Consider the following 19374-nt stretch of genomic DNA (forward strand, 5'->3'; position numbering starts at 1 on the left):
GGAAGAATGTTTAAGATACCCTCTGTTAACACCAGTATTCTGGCATTTAGAGAAATGAAACGAAAGAAATGTACACTCTTTAAAAGAAGTCGCTGCATCGTATTGTTTTTCAGCGCCATATTAAATTAAGGACACGGCTAGTCAACTTGGGTCATGTTCATTCCATATATAAAAGCTGAGAAAGGAGAAATTTCAAGCACAATCATGTTACGTACCATCCCCTTTGCAAACACTTCGGGTTACGCGCTCCACTAACCCGGAAGTAGATCTCCTTGTTGTGAACTTTGCCCCGGATGCGAGCGGAAGTTGCGCTTTGGCAGCGCGTGTGCAGCAGGAAACACCATTAGCGAAAGTGCGCCTCATGTTACGAGCAGTTTCCGGTTACAAACGGACCTCTGGAACCAATTAAGTTCATAACTGGAGGTACCACTGTAAAACTAGCAGTAGGCAATGTGGTGGAGCCATAGGCGCCAACTCCTAGGGGCCATGGGGGGTGAGGTTCGGCCCCCGCAATAAGTGACAAGTGAGATGCTGCTGCTTACTGAGAAGGAGAGGAGATGTGACACAGAGACTGACAAAGTGCAAATATAGCCACAGAAGCGCCAGATTGATTCCACCAGTGCATTTCTACTGCTCCAACATCCCTGCCAATGCAGGTGGCGCTGTGGGTTAAACCACAGAGCCTAGGACTTGCCGATCAGAAGGTCGGCGGTTCAAATCCCCACGACGGGGTGAGCTCCTGTTTTTCGGTCCCAGCTCCTGCCAACCTAGCAGTTTGAAAACACGTCAAGGTGCAAGTAGATAAATAGGTACTGCCCCGGCGGGAAGGTAAATGGTGTTTCCGTGCACTGCTCTGGTTTGCCAGAAGCGGCTTAGTCATGCTGGCCACAGGATCCGGAAGCTGTATGCCGGCTCCCTCGGCCAATAAAGCAAGATGAGCGCTGCAACCCCAGAGTCGGACACGACTGGACCTAATGGTCAGGGGTCCCTTTAACATCCCTGCCACCTTGGTCTCTCCTCCTCCTGCCCTGGAAGCATTAGCAACACAGTCATCAGGAGATCAGATGAGCGCCGCTTCCCTGCCATACCTTCTGCAGCTGACTAAAAGCTGTTTATCCCTGACTGTTTTTTCTTCCTGTAGCAGTTGTTCCTGGCAACTGAGTTCCACCAGGAGAAGTGCTCAGCTCCCACTCGCAACTAATGCACTTTAAATCTCACCCACCCCCTGTTATATAGGCCCTATACCACAGGGATATTATTATGTTATAGGGAATCTGGTGTGGACCTAAATATTTCTGATTTCACACGACTTCTAAATTTACAAAATAAAAATAAAAGGAAGAGCCTGGTCAGGCTGTTTTGTGTGTTCTAGATCTTTAATGGGTCATGCAAATTATATTGTACTATTAAGCTTATCTCTTTGATTAGGAGGTATGCAACATAGCTTTTTAAAAAAATGGCATTAGAAATCTACACACCTGGTGAACCAAAGTAGCGTAGAGTAACTTCTTGAGTTTTCACTTCTCCTGCCACGTTTTTGGCCATGCACTGGTAAATGCCCTGGTCGGTCTCTTGAGTGTTCTGAATCATGAGCGTGCCATCATCGAGCAAGTTCAAACGGGAATCCGTTTTCATACTGAGCTCATTACTATGGAGAGAGAAAACTGTGGGACTAAGAAGCTTTAATTTATAAGTATTCTAAAAATTACCCCAAAAAAACTGAGCATGAATTTGTTCAGTGCGTTGTGTGTGCAGGCCCTCACAGAACTGTATAAAAGGAAAAGATTCCAAGGATCATCTAGTTCTGCAGGAATCACAGCTAAACTCAAATGCAAACAGTTTTTGCAAGTGATCTGATGTTGGTCAATGAACTCTTAAGGTGAGTCTACACAGAGAAAATTATTTTATAATAATAATAATAATAATAATAATAATAATAATAATAATAATAAATGTTATTTATACCCCACCCTCGGGCTCAGGGAGACTAACACCCGATATAAAAACAAATTGATTGAAATACAACTTAAAAACAAGATTAAAATACAACATTAAAACATTAAAATACAGCCTCATTTAAATGGAAATCAAAAACTTTTTTGGGGGGATGAAAATGTCAAGTCTTCACCAAGCAGCCTTACTTGTTTCGAAGCCATATAATTTCTGGTTTGGGATTGCCTTCAGCTCTGCAAGTGAAGTAAACGGTATTCCCTGAGGTAACATCCACATCCTGAGGCTCTGACGTAATTCTTGGTCTCTCTGTATAATCAACAAAGCATTTTTTGTTATGTGACTGAAAAATAAACTATGAATAGGTTAGCTCTTCCATTTTAACGTAAGGTATAGAAGATTAGTTCTCACAGATGAAGTTAGGTGCTGTGAACCTAAACACAATTAAGCATAACATCAGTTATTATAAAAAAAATCCTTCCAGTAGCACCTTAAAGACCAACTAAGTTAGTTCTTGGTATGAGCTTTCGTGTGCATGCACACTTCTTCAGATACAGTGTATTCTTCAGTGTATCTGAAGAAGTGTGCATGCACACGAAAGCTCATACCAAGAACTAACTTAGTTGGTCTTTAAGGTGCTACTGGAAGGAATTTTTTTATTTTGACTATGGCAGACCAACACGGCTACCTATCTACTATCAGTTATTATTTTAGGCTAATAATAAAGTTTTAATATATATTAACAAAAAAGTTTACAGTACGAAGATCAATATGCCATGCATTGCACAATTTCTTTAATGTCTCCTTCTAAGAACAATTTTAAAAATGCAGTGTCATACGTAGTACAGCTGTCTTAAATAACTGTACCACCAAGAGTTTTCAGACTTTCAATGCAATGACAGAAAAACCGTCGAGGTAAAAAGAACCACATGAGGCATCATTTAAAACACATAACAGTAGACCTTCACAGCTTGCTGAACACAATACTTTGTTCTGCTGGAGCAGAACAAAGGCCTAACTCGCCGTTCTCATTCTGTTCTCACAGTGCCGAAGCAAACGCTTATGGGTAGCCACAAACTCAGACATCAACTATGTTATGTCAGGAGCCTGACAATACTCTTGTTTTTGCAGTCCCAAGCAGGCAGCCAGAACAGGTTGTTTATTAAGTCCAACGGGCCACATGGCTGGCTTGGTTTGATGGTTCAAAAGTCACGCAGGACTGGCTTAAAAGTATCCTGTATCTCTTTCGAGGGTTTTAATTTCAGCTTTGTCTTGTTATGTGTATCAACGCCACATGAATGTTTGGCTGCTTGCCTAGAATTTCTATCCTCACATTTACTCAGCCGTCACACGACACGTGCAAATTTCCAAGCAAGATGCCCGAATCATATTTTCATTATTATAGGATGAAGTAGTAATCCACGGACATTTAAATACCCTTCCAACAATCCTTTCTGTTTCAAGATGTGTGGTTTTTTTAAAAAACGGTTTATTACATTGGGCAGTATCCAATGATGTACATAGTTCTGTTGACACAAGGACCTCTGGCTAAGCACTGGCGTTTCCACCTGACTCTCTACCCTCAATCTGTTCTGAGGTCTCTCCCAACCCTTTGGAAGGGAGGTAAGTCGAGCCCAGGAAGACTCTGTCTCTGGCTAGGGGACAGCCAGGAGGGGAAGAAAAAGCATGCTTTCAGGGGGCAGTGACTTGAAGGCATTCCATGCCTCATGAAAACAAAGAAGACATTGGAAGAGCAGGATTGGACCAAATGACCCTCAAGGTCCCTTCTAACTCTACGACACTATGATTCTATGATTTGGGGAGGGTGTGGGGGCACAAAGGGAGAGGAGATGGGGGGAAGTTCCATTGTCGAAACAGAAATAGCAGAACCACTTTGTTGGAGACTGCCGATACCTTTGTGGATTATTGCTAACAAATGCCGAGAAGGGGCTGCCATACAGAATGGCGTGCTTTCATAATGCAACAAATAAATGAGGATGAGTCAGGAATCAATGGAGTAGAGAGATCCCAGGAAACATGTTAATATGAAGTGCACATGGGCATGATGTAAGGTAAAGGTAAAGGGACCCCTGACCATTAGGTCCAGTCGTGATCGACTCTGGGGTTGCGGCGCTCATCTTGCTTTATTGGCCGAGGGAGCCGGCGTACTACCTTCCCGCCGGAGCGACACCTATTTATCTACTTGCACTTTGACGTGTTTTCGAACTGCTAGGTGGGCAGGAGCAGGGACTGAGCAACGGGAGCTCACCCCATCGCAGGGATTCGAACCGCCGACCTGCTGATCAGCAAGTCCTAGGCTCTGTGGTTTAACCCACAGCGCCACCCGCGTCCCATGGGCAAGATGTCCTTCTCAACAAAATTTAGATATCATTCCCATCCACCCCGGAAACAGACAGATGGAGGCAAATTTACACACACACACACACACACACACACACACACACACACAATATCAATCCATCTTACCACAGTTAAGTTCTTCTGGTGTTATTGTGGCCACTGATCTTCCCTGGATTCTCCTTGGATATTCACAAGTAGCTGCAGCTTGCGCATTACCGGACTCTGCATATGTCTTCAGCAAATCTGCTAGCCACAGTATTTCACAGTCACAGTGAAGTGCATTTGAATCCAGACGCCTGGACAAAACAACAAACTGTACATATTAATGAGATCAAGCATGACACGTACGTATTGTAACACTATGCAGAATGCTAGTGGGAAACCTGAAAGCCAGGAATTTCATTGGAGCCAGTTAAAAGTGAACCGTGACCCTTCAAGCTACGAACCTTGTATTGAATGAAGCAGTCTTTACTTGAAGAAAATTTGAGAGACAGACTAAGGTTACTCTGCATCAGACTTCAGTCAGTTGCTACAACCCGAGTGCAATTAATCAAGGGGAATGTTCAGTGAAGGATTGGGGAGGGGGGGGGCTAAGAGACAATTTGAAAGAACAGTATTTAAAACTTTGGTGTTGCTGAGGTCCACCTGGGATAAAATGGAATGTTGCAGCTGTAAGTTAAAATGCTGCCACTGATTCCAAATCTCCTCCCCACCCAACTCCATTTCCCCATCAAATGACACACAGATATTATTACTTGTTATTTCTCTTAAGATTAATAAACTGTGCTTTTATACTAAATTTCCTTTTTTCTGTGTATATTGTAATGTTTTATTGTTGCTATGGCCATCGGCTGATGCGAATAAAGTTTTATCTATCTATCTTAAGATTAATAAACTTAAATGGTGCAGTTTTGTGATACACGAAGAAACCACCTCCTTCTGTTGTTATATTAATAAAACACAATGTGGTGAGTGACTAAAATAATAATAATAATTTTAAAAAAGAGGATCTGCCAAGATTTTTAAAAGCTGTCATTATTCAGTCTACACACTAGAAGCTCATAATTGTCAAGATAAAACATGTAAAACTAGAAGTTAATTTATTTCCTTCTCCAGATGAAGCAAGGTGAAATGAAGATACGATAGGAAGAGTTCAGGCTAATGTTTAGAAGTGACTCCTGTAAAAAAAAATACGACCCTGGTCCACAGTTTACTCAACTAATGGCAACAGCACCATTACTCACTGCACTGGAATACAGGAAATTGGTTTTGGGAAAGAAACAGATGTGATGAGAGAGAGAGCAAGTTACTGTGACAGATCTGCAATCTTTATATTTACCAGGAATCTGTGCTAGTGGTCGTGAATGAATTGTCAATTACAACAGGTATTCTCTCTCTCTCTCTCTCTCTCTCTCTCTCTCTCTCTCTCTCTCTCTCTGTTTAAGATAATAGATACCTTTCCTCATTTGTAGCACCAAAGGTCAGAAAAACAGGAAGGGGCTTGCTCAGGAGCCAAATGTGTATTATCTGCTGAACACTGAGATTCTGTACCTAGCACAAATCTAGCTTAGAATACTGGCAGGTCAACAATGAGGTAGATACTGCCTCTATCAATAGTTACCACCTGAAAATGGCATATAAATACAAGAGCTTTAAAGAGTATAGAGTTAGCTGACAGAAGATTAAGTACAATTTTAAAGGGGGAAAGGAAATTTACTTACAGTCGTTTCATAGATTCCAAGTGACTAAATGTCCCGGGAATTAAATGGGATATTCTGTTGTTATGTAAAAATCTGTTGAAATATTGCATTTACTAATTAGTGGTTTGAATGCCTTATACCAGTCTTTCCCCAGTCTAGCATGCTTCCTATGTACTCCTTTTTTTAAAAAAAATGTTGATGTATTTGTTGCTGCATATCATTGTATTTTTATAATGACCCAATATTCCTGTTAATGACTATAAAATACGTTCGAAAGCTGAGGGCATCTGGAAAAAATGTAAGTGATGATGCAATTCAATCTAATGGAAGTTTTAACTAGTAAATTGAGATTTACCCTCAAGTAAGTGCAGGGCTGTTGCCAGATTTTAGGGGGCTTTGGGCAAAGTATCCACCAAGTGTGGTATCTAGCAAAGTAGTTCTGCTAGCAAAAGGACTTCCACTTGTGCAATGGAACTTCCTCTCTTCTCCTCAGGCACCCTCCTCAAAACTGGTTTGGTGGGCTGAAGAACTCCCAGAACAGATTTAGGGGGCACACGGAAATCCTTACTTCTGTGCAGCCAGAAGCCCTTACACTACCTTGTCTGCGCACAACGGCACTGCTTCTCAATCTCTTGCAGCCTCCGTTTCTCTCAGCCTTGTTCTTGCAGTTTGTTCCCTGTCTCTCTGCTCCCACTTCCGGCTGTGCCCCTCACCCCCGCCAGTTTCTCCCACCCTGCCAACCAGGCATGCTGCGCCCTGCCAGTTGGAAGACCAAGCCGAGAGGAAAGGGAACTAGGCTGAGTAATCATAAAGTGTAGTTCCTTTCTCACTTCCTCTCAGCTCCATTTTCAAAATGGTAGCCGATTGCCTAGGCAGCGGTTGCCAAGATCTCAACAGAAACTGTGCTTGGAGATACTTGAGTGGATTTTAAACTGCAATTTATTTCCTTTGCACTGAAAAATCCAAATTGCACTTTTGCCGCGAGATTAGCAGCAGGCTGGGTGGCCAGCCTAGGGTCAATCCAGGTTGGTGGGGGTGTGTGGGAGAGAGAAAGAGACCAATTTGTTCACACCCTCTCTCAAGAACAGTGGCTACAGGGACTTGGACTTCAGTTCCAATGTCCAAGCACAGGGAAAACTATATATACTGAGGCTACATTTTACTTATCCAGATGGCAGCTTCCTTACTAGCTAATTCAGCACGGAGTAAAAGAGAGGTTCCAAACAGCATGGCGGCTTTGTGCTTTGAATTTGGGCTGTGTACAGTGGTGCCCCGCAAGACGAATGCCTCGCAAGACGGAAAACCCGCTAGACGAAAGGGTTTTCCGTTTTTGAGCTGCTTCGCAAGACGATTTTCCCTATGGGCTTGCGTTGCAAGACGAAAACGTTTTGCAAGTGTTCCGATTTTTTTTCGCTTTCCCCCCCTTTTTCTAATCCGCTAAGCCGCTAATAGCCTTTTAGCCGCTAATCCGCTAAGCCTTTAATAGCCGCTAATAGCCTTTTAGCCGCTAATCCGCTAAGCCTTTAATAGTCGCTAAGCCTTTAATAGCCGCTAAACCGCTAATAGCGCTAATCCGCTAAGAGGGTTGCTTCGCAAGACGAAAAAACCGCTAGACGAAGAGACTCGCGGAACGGATTAATTCCGTCTTGCGAGGCACCACTGTACACACTAATGGCTTGAAACACAGCCAGGTGGTTCTTTTTCTCAAGCCAGATCAGTGCTGCTTTAGGTAAAAACGCATCGAAATGAAGCCTTTCTTAAGAGACAACAAGACAAATATAGATTGCGGCTAACGTCACGCGTACACCGCTTCCCAAAGCAGAAGCGAGAGCACCTGGATGTTGAGTAAATGGGGCTGTGTACGCTGTCTAGGATTATAAGGAGTCGCCATGGGGACTGTCATCCTCCATGGGAGGGGAAGCTGCCATCTGGAAGAGGGAGGAAACAAAAATAAAACTTACAATCTTTCAAGTTTGGGAAGATGGGTAAAGGATTCTGGTTCCAATGTCTCAATTTGATTAAAGTGCAGGTACCTGTTGGGGAAGAGGAAGGGAAGTAAGACAACACAGAAACACAGTGTGCTCAATAAAGGGTCCCAAAGCAGCTGCTTTAAAAATAAATAAATGTGTACAAGTACGGTAACTTGGATCCTATGGCCATCCTGCATTAAACAGAAAGTCCAAGCCTTTATACAACAGGTGGTGCACATGAGCCACTAATGCAGTACAAATTATCAGGTAGGATCAATATATACATATCTATATATCTATATCTATCTATCATCTATCTATATAGATACAGATATATCACGGAGATTCAGAACATTTCAGAACACGCCTATGAATAACATTATATTAAAGGATAATGTTTGGACGTGATGCCATATTTTCGTTTATTAAGCATAGGGGGCTGGATTCAACCAAGTTGTTGGGCAACAAGTCCTGCTAACACAGCAGAACTTAACCCCTTTCCCCCTCCATGCACCCTCTCCAAATCTGTTTGCTTTTGACGGCATTCCCATATATATATATATATATATATATATATATATATATATATATATATATATATATTTGCTTTCGTAGATTTTCACGGGTACAGGAATGTAGGTTTTGGTGTCTTCGGGTGTCTTCCCGTGTAAGAGTTGGGGTGTCTAGGCGACGTTTCGACGAGGTCTCACTCGTCATCTTCAGGCTGGTGCTTTCGGCTTCTTGTTACTAGAACAGAGCAGGATCTCAGTGTTTGAGTTCCTATAAATACTGTTGAGGGGGTGTGGTGTATAGCCTCCAACGTTCTGGGCAGAGAGGAAGTTCCTAGGTTAATGTGCCTTTTCTTCTTTTGTTCATTAATTACTTGAGGGATATCTTGAGTGATTACTTGAGTGATATTCTGAGTACCACTTAGGAGGGTCATTAGGTGTGGATTAGTTGCTAAAGCTTTCGTGTCTTGACCTCTTGACCTTGTAAAGAGTTTTTCTGAGAAGATGGCTGTACTGCACTTAGTTGTGCTCTGGCTTGGCTTCGTGTATAGGGGCGAGCTGTGGTTTTGTGCCCTGTGCCAGCCAGATCTGTGTAGGGATTGCAGGGGGGTGCAGCATCCGGAGGTGCCACTATGGTTTGGCTACTGGATGGTGTCTGTAATTTATCTGTGGAGAGGGTCTGGGTTTGGGTCTGGTGTGGTTGATTGGAGATGGCGTTCTGTGTGCCTCTGGTTCTGGTGTCGGTTTTTGTGGGGAGGGCTAATTTCCAGATGTCTGGCAGGCGGGACGTGTCGTCACGCTTGTTCATGTTGTGAGGGTGTTTCTCTATCTCGATGGCTTCCATGATTATTCTCTTGTGGTGATGTTCCATGTTAAAGAGCAATTTGGAATCTGCAAAATTAATTTCGTGTCCTGTTTCTTTCATGTGTTGGTAAAGAGAGGAAGTTTTTTCTTCTTTTTTGACGGCATTCTTGTGTTCTGCGATACGTGCATTTATTCGTCTGTTTGTTTGTCCAATGTACGTGGCTGGGCAGACTTTGCAGGGTATTTCATAGACCCCTTGGTTTTCTAACTGGATTTTATCTTTTGGGTTTCTGAGGATATTGGCTATTTTTTGGTTGGTGCAAAAGGCTGTTTTGATATTGTGTTTATGGAGGATTTTGCTAATTTTATCTGTAGTGCCCTTGATATAAGGAAGGAGGGCCATGCCATTGTTTTCTTCTGTGTCTTGGTTTTTGGGGGGTGTTTCTTTTTGGATTAGCTTCGTAACCCTGTTTTGCTGGTATCCGTTGGCGATTAACACATTTGAGAGATTCTGTAACTCAGTTGTCAAGTGGTCTTTGTCAGCCAGGCGTTTGGTTCTGGAGATGAGAGTCTTGGCTACGGAGTTTATTTGTGCAGGGTGGTGGTGTGATTGTGCATGTAAGTAGCGGTTGGTGTGTGTTTTTTTCCCGGTAGATAGTGTGTCCTAGGGAGCCATCAGGTTTTTTTGTAGATTAGGACGTCAAGGAAGGGAAGTTGGTTGTTGGCTTCTATTTCCATAGTGAATTGTATTTTGGGGTGTAGGCTGTTGAGATGTGTGAGGAAGCTATCTAGTTTTTCCTTCCCGTGTGGCCAAATTACAAAGGTGTCGTCAACATATCTGAGCCAAAGTTTGGGTTTGTGTTCTGACTTGTCTAAAGCATTGGTTTCAAAGTGTTCCATGTACAGATTTGCGATGACCGGTGAGAGGGGTGATCCCATAGGTGCTCCTTCTATCTGTTTGTATCTTTGTCCATTGTGGATGAAGTACGTGTTGGTTAGGCAGTGGTTGGTCAGGTCCAGGATGTATTCGGGGGGATTGTATTTGTTTTGAATGGCTGTCAAGGCTTCATTAATGATTCCAAATTGCTCTTTAACATGGAACATCACCACAAGAGAATAATCATGGAAGCCATCGAGATAGAGAAACACCCTCACAACATGAACAAGCGTGACGACACGTCCCGCCTGCCAGACATCTGGAAATTAGCCCTCCCCACAAAAACCGACACCAGAACCAGAGGCACACAGAACGCCATCTCCAATCAACCACACCAGACCCAAACCCAGACCCTCTCCACAGATAAATTACAGACACCATCCAGTAGCCAAACCATAGTGGCACCTCCGGATGCTGCACCCCCCTGCAATCCCTACACAGATCTGGCTGGCACAGGGCACAAAACCACAGCTCGCCCCTATACACGAAGCCAAGCCAGAGCACAACTAAGTGCAGTACAGCCATCTTCTCAGAAAAACTCTTTACAAGGTCAAGAGGTCAAGACACGAAAGCTTTAGCAACTAATCCACACCTAATGACCCTCCTAAGTGGTACTCAGAATATCACTCAAGTAATCACTCAAGATATCCCTCAAGTAATTAATGAACAAAAGAAGAAAAGGCACATTAACCTAGGAACTTCCTCTCTGCCCAGAACGTTGGAGGCTATACACCACACCCCCTCAACAGTATTTATAGGAACTCAAACACTGAGATCCTGCTCTGTTCTAGTAACAAGAAGCCGAAAGCACCAGCCTGAAGATGACGAGTGAGACCTCGTCGAAACGTCGCCTAGACACCCCAACTCTTACACGGGAAGACACCCGAAGACACCAAAACCTACATATATATATATATATATATATATATATATATATATGAGCTCTTAACTGATTCATGAACTTACTAGTCCTCAAATCAGAATGAAAGAAAAAGGGAAAAAAAGATGATTGCTTTGTGATTAATGTTTCCATCCACGAAATATAACATATGCTTTATCTACAGCAGACATCTTTCTCCTGTAAACAAACTACCACTTACCTTAGCATACATTGTTTACATGAAATAGTTAAGAAATACAATTCTACATTTGTTCTCCAATGAGAAACTTTCAGCTCAAATTTAAACCTAAAAAAATAAATGTGGTCATTATGCACACATGCAGCAGACCCACTTATGATCATGTGGCACAGCAATGCCTGGGATACAGAAATAGGGCCATTTTAACCTTCTACAAAACACTGATACAGGAAATAAATGTTTACGTCCAATATAAGCTACGGCATGCAGTTCAATTTCACATTACATGCTTCTTCATTCCTATTTTGGTGAGCACTAGAACAGGGTAGTACCTGACATCCATTTCCAGCACCGTCACTTAAATGATCTTTGGTCACAAGACTGGGATTAAGAGTAACTTCTCTGTTTATACTAATGACTAGAGTAGGAATGTTGTCCTTACAAGTATGGAAAAGGCAGAACATTCTACTAGTCATATTCTCAACCTTCAAAGTTACACAAAAACACATCCAGAAGTAATGACAGCTGTTTGAAAATATCTGTAAGCCATTTAAGCTACTTTATATACATTTTACTACTACTTTCTTTTGAAATATTGCACCCCTAAGAATTTTGCACCCATGGCAATTGCTCTAGTGACCCCCGCCCACACTACGCCACTGGACACAACTACTGTGAGCAAATGTGTTATTCTGTGATTAATATTCTACCAGTAATGAACCAAGGATATGTTGCAATAACAGAGAACAATAAAAGTTACATCATTCTTTGTACAGTGAAGAATCATTTTGCAGAAGAACAGGCAGAATCTACAGAGAAATGCTTCCACCACCACCCATTACAATGTACCTCCACCTGATATGTATGACAGTAAAAGCATGCAATTTTTAAAAGCATCATCATGCACCTTAAAACAGAAAAAGTTCAAAATAAAAAAAAAGAAAGGTGTGTGGTTCTACTTGGAGTAACAAAATCGTATGCTGTTCTGTACTTCACAATTAGGTACAACACTATTGATATAGGTAGTTAGCATCTGGGATCCCACTGATGTCACAACAGAAGTGCTTAGGAAATGGGAATGATGGTCTGATGTCACTTCTTAAATGAATGTCTGTGTGTAACTCTACGTCATGCTTGCAACCATACATCAAACTGCTGCATCAAATTTCATCACCAAGCTACAGCAAAGCTTCCTATTAAGCAGCTTCTGAAAACCTTAGCGCTGCATCAACACCACAGGAGGATGGCTATTATGAAAACTGATGTGTGTGTGTTAAAGAAAAGTTAATATATTAAAATCAGACAACAATTTTGTCAAATTGGCATCATTTGAAATTCATGGAGAATATATCTATGGATGATGACCAGCTATGATAGCTAAACTGGAACCCTTATAATCAAAAGAAGTATCCTTCTGATTTAAAGATGAATAGGCAAATGGGGAGGCTGCTTCCAACACATCTTGCTGACAAGATTCCCAGAGGTTTTGGCAGGCTACAATGACCCTTGGTCTGATCCAGCAAGTCTATTTCCTTCCTTCCTGTGCATAGACTCATGCACTGAATTATATTGACTTATGTCAATGGGATCTGAGTTGGAAGATTCAATCAATGTGATAAAACCCATTTTAAAATGAAGATATTTTCCTGCAACCTACTCCAGATGCTGTAAATTGTGTCTGTACAGCTTGACTTTCTTACTTTGACCACCACTAAAATGTCATTTAAAAGCATAAATATTTTATTCATTTATTTAATAGATTTCTATACCACCCCTTCAAAATACATAAAAATAAGAACAAAAATGTGGCATTAGGCATTTGTACAAACAAATACACACTGACAAAATATTTAACTACCACACCCAACAATTCTTTATGAGTTATTCTGCAGAAATTCAGCTATATCTGATGGCATACTAATATAGCAGAATCATGCTGTTGTCTACTGCACAACTGAAGTTTAAAATGCTGTGGCAGGGATGGGCAACTTGTGGCTTTCCACAAATCATTGGATTGCGGCTCCCAACATCCTTGACCATTGGCCCTGCTGCCTGGGACTGATGGAAGCTCATCAAACATACTGTACATAGTTAAATCTATAACTGAATCTATCACAGCACTAAGGACTATTGCGGTTTCACACACCCACAGCCAAAATGTACTCTTGTCCCTTTGAAATCCATAAGTTTAGTTTTCTGTAGGTTACAGGGTGTGCTCCCCAGCCATATTTTTCTATATTTTGAGTTTTCCTCTGTTTGATGCAGGGTGGATAAGAATCAATGATTTTTTAAAAGATTTTTTTTAATTTAAATCAGTTTTTTTAAAAAAATTAAATTGGATTTTTAAAATAAAATGCTTCGGGAGGAAAAATCTTTCTAAAGATAGTTTTCTATTTAAGTTACATTGTAGTCCAAAGGCTATATATCAGCAAATAAGAATTTGTTTTAAGTTTTTCATGTGTGCTAAAACTCAGTCTGGTTTTTTTAAAAACAACAACACGTTTAACCACATCAGTTAACAAACATGGATACATATGCTATAATGTTATTGTTTTAAATAAATTGCTTAAATTGTTATTAAGGAAATTATTATTTTTCTCCTTTCAATAAAGTACAGCAGAAAAGTTGTCCAAATATAAACTGTTAACTTATTAAACCTCACAATAATCTCATAATTATCTGTCTATGTATTTCTAATAGTATAACCAAATCAGTAATTTTTGATATAACTGTAAAAACTACTCTGATAATTTATTACTCCAAAAATGAAACCTACATCTGGTTGTAAATATTAAGATTATATCAGCAAGAATGAGTCTTTCTGTTAAAAAAAGATTTAAATCAAGCCTTAATGACTAGTGATTTAAATCAAGTCTTACAAATTAGTGATTTAAATCGATTTGATTTAACTCAAATCCACCCTGGTTTGATGAGCCAAAAGCATACCAAAATTAAAAATACTTTAATTGCAAAAAGTATAGGCTGGGGAAAAAATCAGAACATAAATTCTACCTGGTTACACTGAGGCAATCAGAAGTTAATTCCACAAAATTCAAAACTGTAAAGTATTTGTAAGAAACAGAAGAACTGGATCCTAATACATAAAGTGAACGGATAGCCTTGAGATGTAAATCACAAATACAATATGAACACAGACAGAATGAATTTCACAGACACGTTTTCTGCGTACCACTAATTGCAACCACGTTGGACTAGAAACCCATTCCGTGCAGACATGCAAGGCATGCAGGCAAGAAATGTCGACCCAAAACGTGCACTTTTTCTCTGAGGCAACCAAGCAGATGACAGCACAGAAGAGAAAAGGCACTTACAGTTGTTCTAGAGAGGCAAGTCCTTTAAATGCTTGCCTGTCAATTGACTGGATTTCATTCTTGTACAAATAGCTGAAACAAGAAACAATCAGTAATATTAGTATACACAAACGAGAGCTACATTAATGTGGGATGGAATTAAGGCGACACGTGAGGACAGTTTTCCAAATACATATTAGAAAGCAACAAAACAAGACATGTATACACACCAAAAACACTTTTCTTTTCTTTTTAACTTGAGCATCTGCCTGCCATGGTCTCTGGAAGCCAAATAAGATTTTGCGCAGGATTTACGATGACACACCAAATAGATTTTGGTTCTTTTTGCTCTTCTGGAAATGTATCTCCACAGAATTCAATTGGCAGATCTGTGGAGCATCTTTAAAGGCATGAAATACAGCAATTGTCTTCTTCTCTATAGGACCACAGAAGTCTTGAGTGAAGCTAGAATGCATGGAATTATTGGAGAAGTATTTTTTTATTTTTACTGGACTGAGATAAACTATTATCGCAATTCTAGTTCAGTAATGTTTCTACTGATATTCGATTATCAGAAAGTGCTTCATCCCAGCCAAAGGATCATTGCTCCATTCTCACAAAAACATTAGCAGATCAAAAATTATAGCCAAATGAATATACAACCCAAATGTATGAAACGCTGGTCCATCAGACTTTAGTTAATTTAGCCCTTAAAACTCTCAAAAGCCACAAAACAAGGTAAATGTTACTGGGGAGGAGTTTTATAAGATCACTAACTGGTACAGAGACCTTTTATTTAACAATTAATTTCGAAAAGATTTTAAAAAGCAAAGCTCCTGCACCTTTGAGAGTTGCGTAGAAGAGATTTCAGCAGGTACACCTGCTAAAACTTATTGTTCTACACAACAAATAAAGGTGTAGCAACCCGATCCTCTTTTGCATCCAACCACCCTAATTTGTAATAGACTACATCACAGGGATATGTGCAAACCTCTTGCTAAATAGCCACAAACATAAGATGGAAACTGACAGGTTAAAAAATGTCACTCCAGACACAGAAAAGAGGACAGTGCGACTGAGACTTTCCCTTCATATGTTAACTTGAGCCATTGTTCAGACACCAGAGAATGATTCTCACACCCACACAGAGAATGCATAAAACTACATAAAAGCTGCATGCCATCTTACATACCAGTACACTAAACTGTACTTTCCAGAAATGAAAGTTTTTGTTAAGCTTGTGTCTTGCTTCTTGAACACTTTCAATACACTCACAGTGTGCTTTTGGGGTGGGGCACAGCACGTATTTTTCAATCTCCCTCTTCTCTTAGGCAGGTTATTAAAATGCTTCTGTCTTAAGATAGTTAATTAAGCATTTAACTGAAGGGGCTTTTCTCTTCAGGCAACTGGGATACAGCAGTAGCTCCTATTTAAGCCTCCATCTAAGAATGACAGCTGCTGAACCAACACCTGAGTTCTGTTCTTATGGAGTCTCCAGCCTGAGCCCTTCACAGAGCTGTCCAGGGTACCACCAAAGCCTTGTCTTGTCTCTGTACTCTTTAGGATATTGCTCAAGAGAGAACAGTTACCATGCATAAAGCCCTAGCTAGGGCTTTTCCCCCCAGCTGGAACTCACTGGAACTCAGTTCCAGCACATCTCAGGTTGGCGCCATTACCATTATAAGAGAAAAAGGGAGGCATTCATGATGATTTCTGGCACTTCTTTTTCTAGAAAAATTGCACATTATCATTTCTATAACATACTAAATTAGCAACATACTTTATCTTACTTGTGATAAGAACAGCCCTATGAGTTGGGTCACTATCAGTTCAAACATCAAAAAGATTTTAAATTTCCTGATCACAGAACTTTAAAAGTCTCATTTGCAACAGAACCTTGAGTCGTTCAGCTGTGTCCTTAGGCCTTTCAACAGCTACATGTTTCCTAGTGTTTTCAAGTTCTATCAATCAAACAAATTTTACAGGTGGCTAGTCCTATGCAATGATCTTTGTCACTAATAACTGCTTCTGGATATCTTATGGACAGTAACCCGCAGGATAAACTATCCTCTGTTTCTAGATCTGACACTGACTGCCACAGGGCTAAGGGGGGGGAATATAAACTGCCACCTTCACAGTTGCAACCTTAGCTTCATTGGATAATTGACCAGGGTCAAATAACAGGCAGTCAACTGACCGGTACGGTAATCCTATTTGTACTAGTTTCTTTGTTATTTCACAGAGGAAGCCAAACCTCTGCCAGTTCACCGTTCTTCTAATATTTAACTAGCAACATTATGGGTGCTATGAGTATATTAATACACAAATATTTCTTGTTTCACAGAACTGCTACCATTCAAGAAGAGTAATCAGGGTGTCAAAGGTACCTTGTGCCTAAGAACACAATACATAATTTCTTTCCCCATCTACTAAAACAGGGATGTCCAACAGTTAGATCGCAATATACTGGTAGACCCCCAGGAGGTTTTGGTAGATTGCGATCGATTGCCAGGTCCCTTTCTGGTCCCACCCCTAAGAAAAGCTCAACAACTTTGCCCTGCATCCCCAGAAAGGTGGTAGATCGGTAGATCACTGGCAGTTTTTAATTCTGTGAGTAGATCACAGTCTCTTGGGAGTTGGCTACCCCTGTACTAAAACATTGGAATGTCCTTACAACACTACGAGGAACGTACATGGTCTGTTTCTTTTGATTTATACCTCCAGTAGACAAATTATGTTAATTTCCCACAAGTAGCTTGCAACCCACTATTTGTAAAGGAATGTGGTCCTCAATGGGAAGTTCCCCATTCTTGCCATAAATAACCAGGAATGCAATAATTTCAGCTTGCAGATTTCAGCTATTTCATTAAATGTGACTTATTGTTGTATAAGGGGGAGGTGGGAATGGTCACCCAAACTCTCATACACACCTGACTCCCATCTATCCAGTCACACTCACATAAACACACACTGCTCATCTCTCCACCCATCTGCCACCATTTATTCTTCTTCACAGACACAGATATGTACATCTATCCATTCAGTCATCCATACACAAACACAGCCTTCACTACAACCTGCATTAGAGCAAAACCTCCCATTGATTTCAATGGGAGTTCCTCCCCCACCACAATACAAATGCCAACCATCAGGAAAACACTCTCTGGATCAAGCCCCCGACATAGAGGTAGAAGGGACTTTAAGCCTTTGCCCCTCACTGTGTTCTGGATCTGGATCAGGCCTCCCATATCTGCAGCAACCCTACCTGCCTGCGGACTGTCTTGACAGAGTGGTGTGTGCTCTAGTTATCTCCCGCTTGGACTACTGCAATGCGCTCTACGTGGGGCTACCTTTGAAGGTGACCCGGAAACTGCAATTAATTCAGAATGCGGCAGCTAGACTGGTGACTGGGAGTGGCCGCCGTGACCACATAACACCGGTCCTGAGAGATCTGCATTGGCTCCCAGTACATTTCCGAGCACAATTCAAAGTGTTGGTGCTGACTTTTAAAGCCGTAAACGGCCTCGGTCCTGTATACCTGAAGGAGCATCTCCACCCACATCGTTCAGCCCGGATACAGATCCAGCGCCGAGGGCCCTGCCCTGTGGATGGCCCTCCCTTCAGAGGTGAAGGAAATAAGCAGCTATCATCTTTTTAAAAGACATCTGAAGGCAGCCCTGTTTAGGGAAGTTTTTAATATTTAATGCTGTATTGTTTTTAACACTCGATTGGGAGCTGCCCAGAGTGGCTGGGGAAACTCAGCCAGATGGGTGGGGTATAAATAAATTATTATTAATTATTATTATTATTATTTGTATTTGAGCAATGCAAATCGCAGTTGCGGCAGGCCCAGTCTGGACTGGGACTGCAGTGCAGGGAAAAAGTTTACGCTTCTACAGCTGCAATTCTTCCTGAAGACTAGGAGGAAATTAGGACAAGGAGGAGAAGCCCCAGATGTGAAGCCTCCAAGGGCCACATACAGTTTCCCAGGTGCAAGTTCCCTAGTCCTACCCTATAGCCTCATTATGAGCCCTTTCCCACTTTGACTTCTATTCACAATGCTGGTTTATCTGTACTGCACACACTATTGAAAGAATTAGAATCTGTCAAATTCTTTCTGATATCATAATTTGTTGGATTTTTTTGGTCATCACATTTACACCTACTGTTCTCTTCAGTGCAGATGTTAGTAATGTATTTGTGAATTATGAATATTCACAATACTACCGTGTGTATTATATTTAAGAAAAGGCTTCAAGGTATCTCTCTGCTGTGCAACTGTATTAAATAAACTAAAGTGCTTTAACACATGTATAATTAAAATAGAAAATAAAATAAAATAAAATAATAATAATTATTATTTATTATTTGTACCCCGCCCATCTGGCTGGGTTTCCCCAGCCACTCTGGGCGGCTTCCAACAAAATATTAAAGTACAATAGTCTATCAAACATTAAAAGCTTCCCTAAACAAGGCTGCCTTCAGATGTCTTCTAAGTAATACACAATTCTAAAAATACACAATTCAACCCAATTCTTTTCTTAAGGAATTAGGACCGCTCAACACTTGCCTGAATTTGAAAGATTCATCACCGAAAGAGAATTTTTACAGGTGCTAAGTAGTTGGTGGTCCACAGTATTAATTGTTATTAAGGATTTCATATGCGCTTGTGACATTTTCACTTTGCTTATATTTTGTAATATTTTAACAAGGATTCTATTAGCATATATCTGGGTCTCTATTTAGCATGCAA

At 40.9% G+C, this 19374-nt stretch overlaps 1 protein-coding gene across 1 annotated transcript in view; it reads right to left on the bottom strand.

The window, feature by feature from the left end:
* Positions 1-19374, bottom strand: part of PXDN (peroxidasin) — a 72820-nt gene that overhangs the window by 26080 nt on the left and 27366 nt on the right. The window contains 6 exon segments of the mRNA XM_081189291.1: positions 1479-1648; positions 2142-2259; positions 4438-4607; positions 6033-6104; positions 7973-8044; positions 14643-14714. Of these exon segments, the coding sequence (XP_081045417.1) occupies positions 1479-1648; positions 2142-2259; positions 4438-4607; positions 6033-6104; positions 7973-8044; positions 14643-14714 (674 nt within the window).

The sequence above is a fragment of the Podarcis bocagei genome (assembly GCF_964188305.1).
Source record: "Podarcis bocagei genome assembly, chromosome: 3".
Taxonomy (NCBI): domain Eukaryota; kingdom Metazoa; phylum Chordata; class Lepidosauria; order Squamata; family Lacertidae; genus Podarcis; species Podarcis bocagei.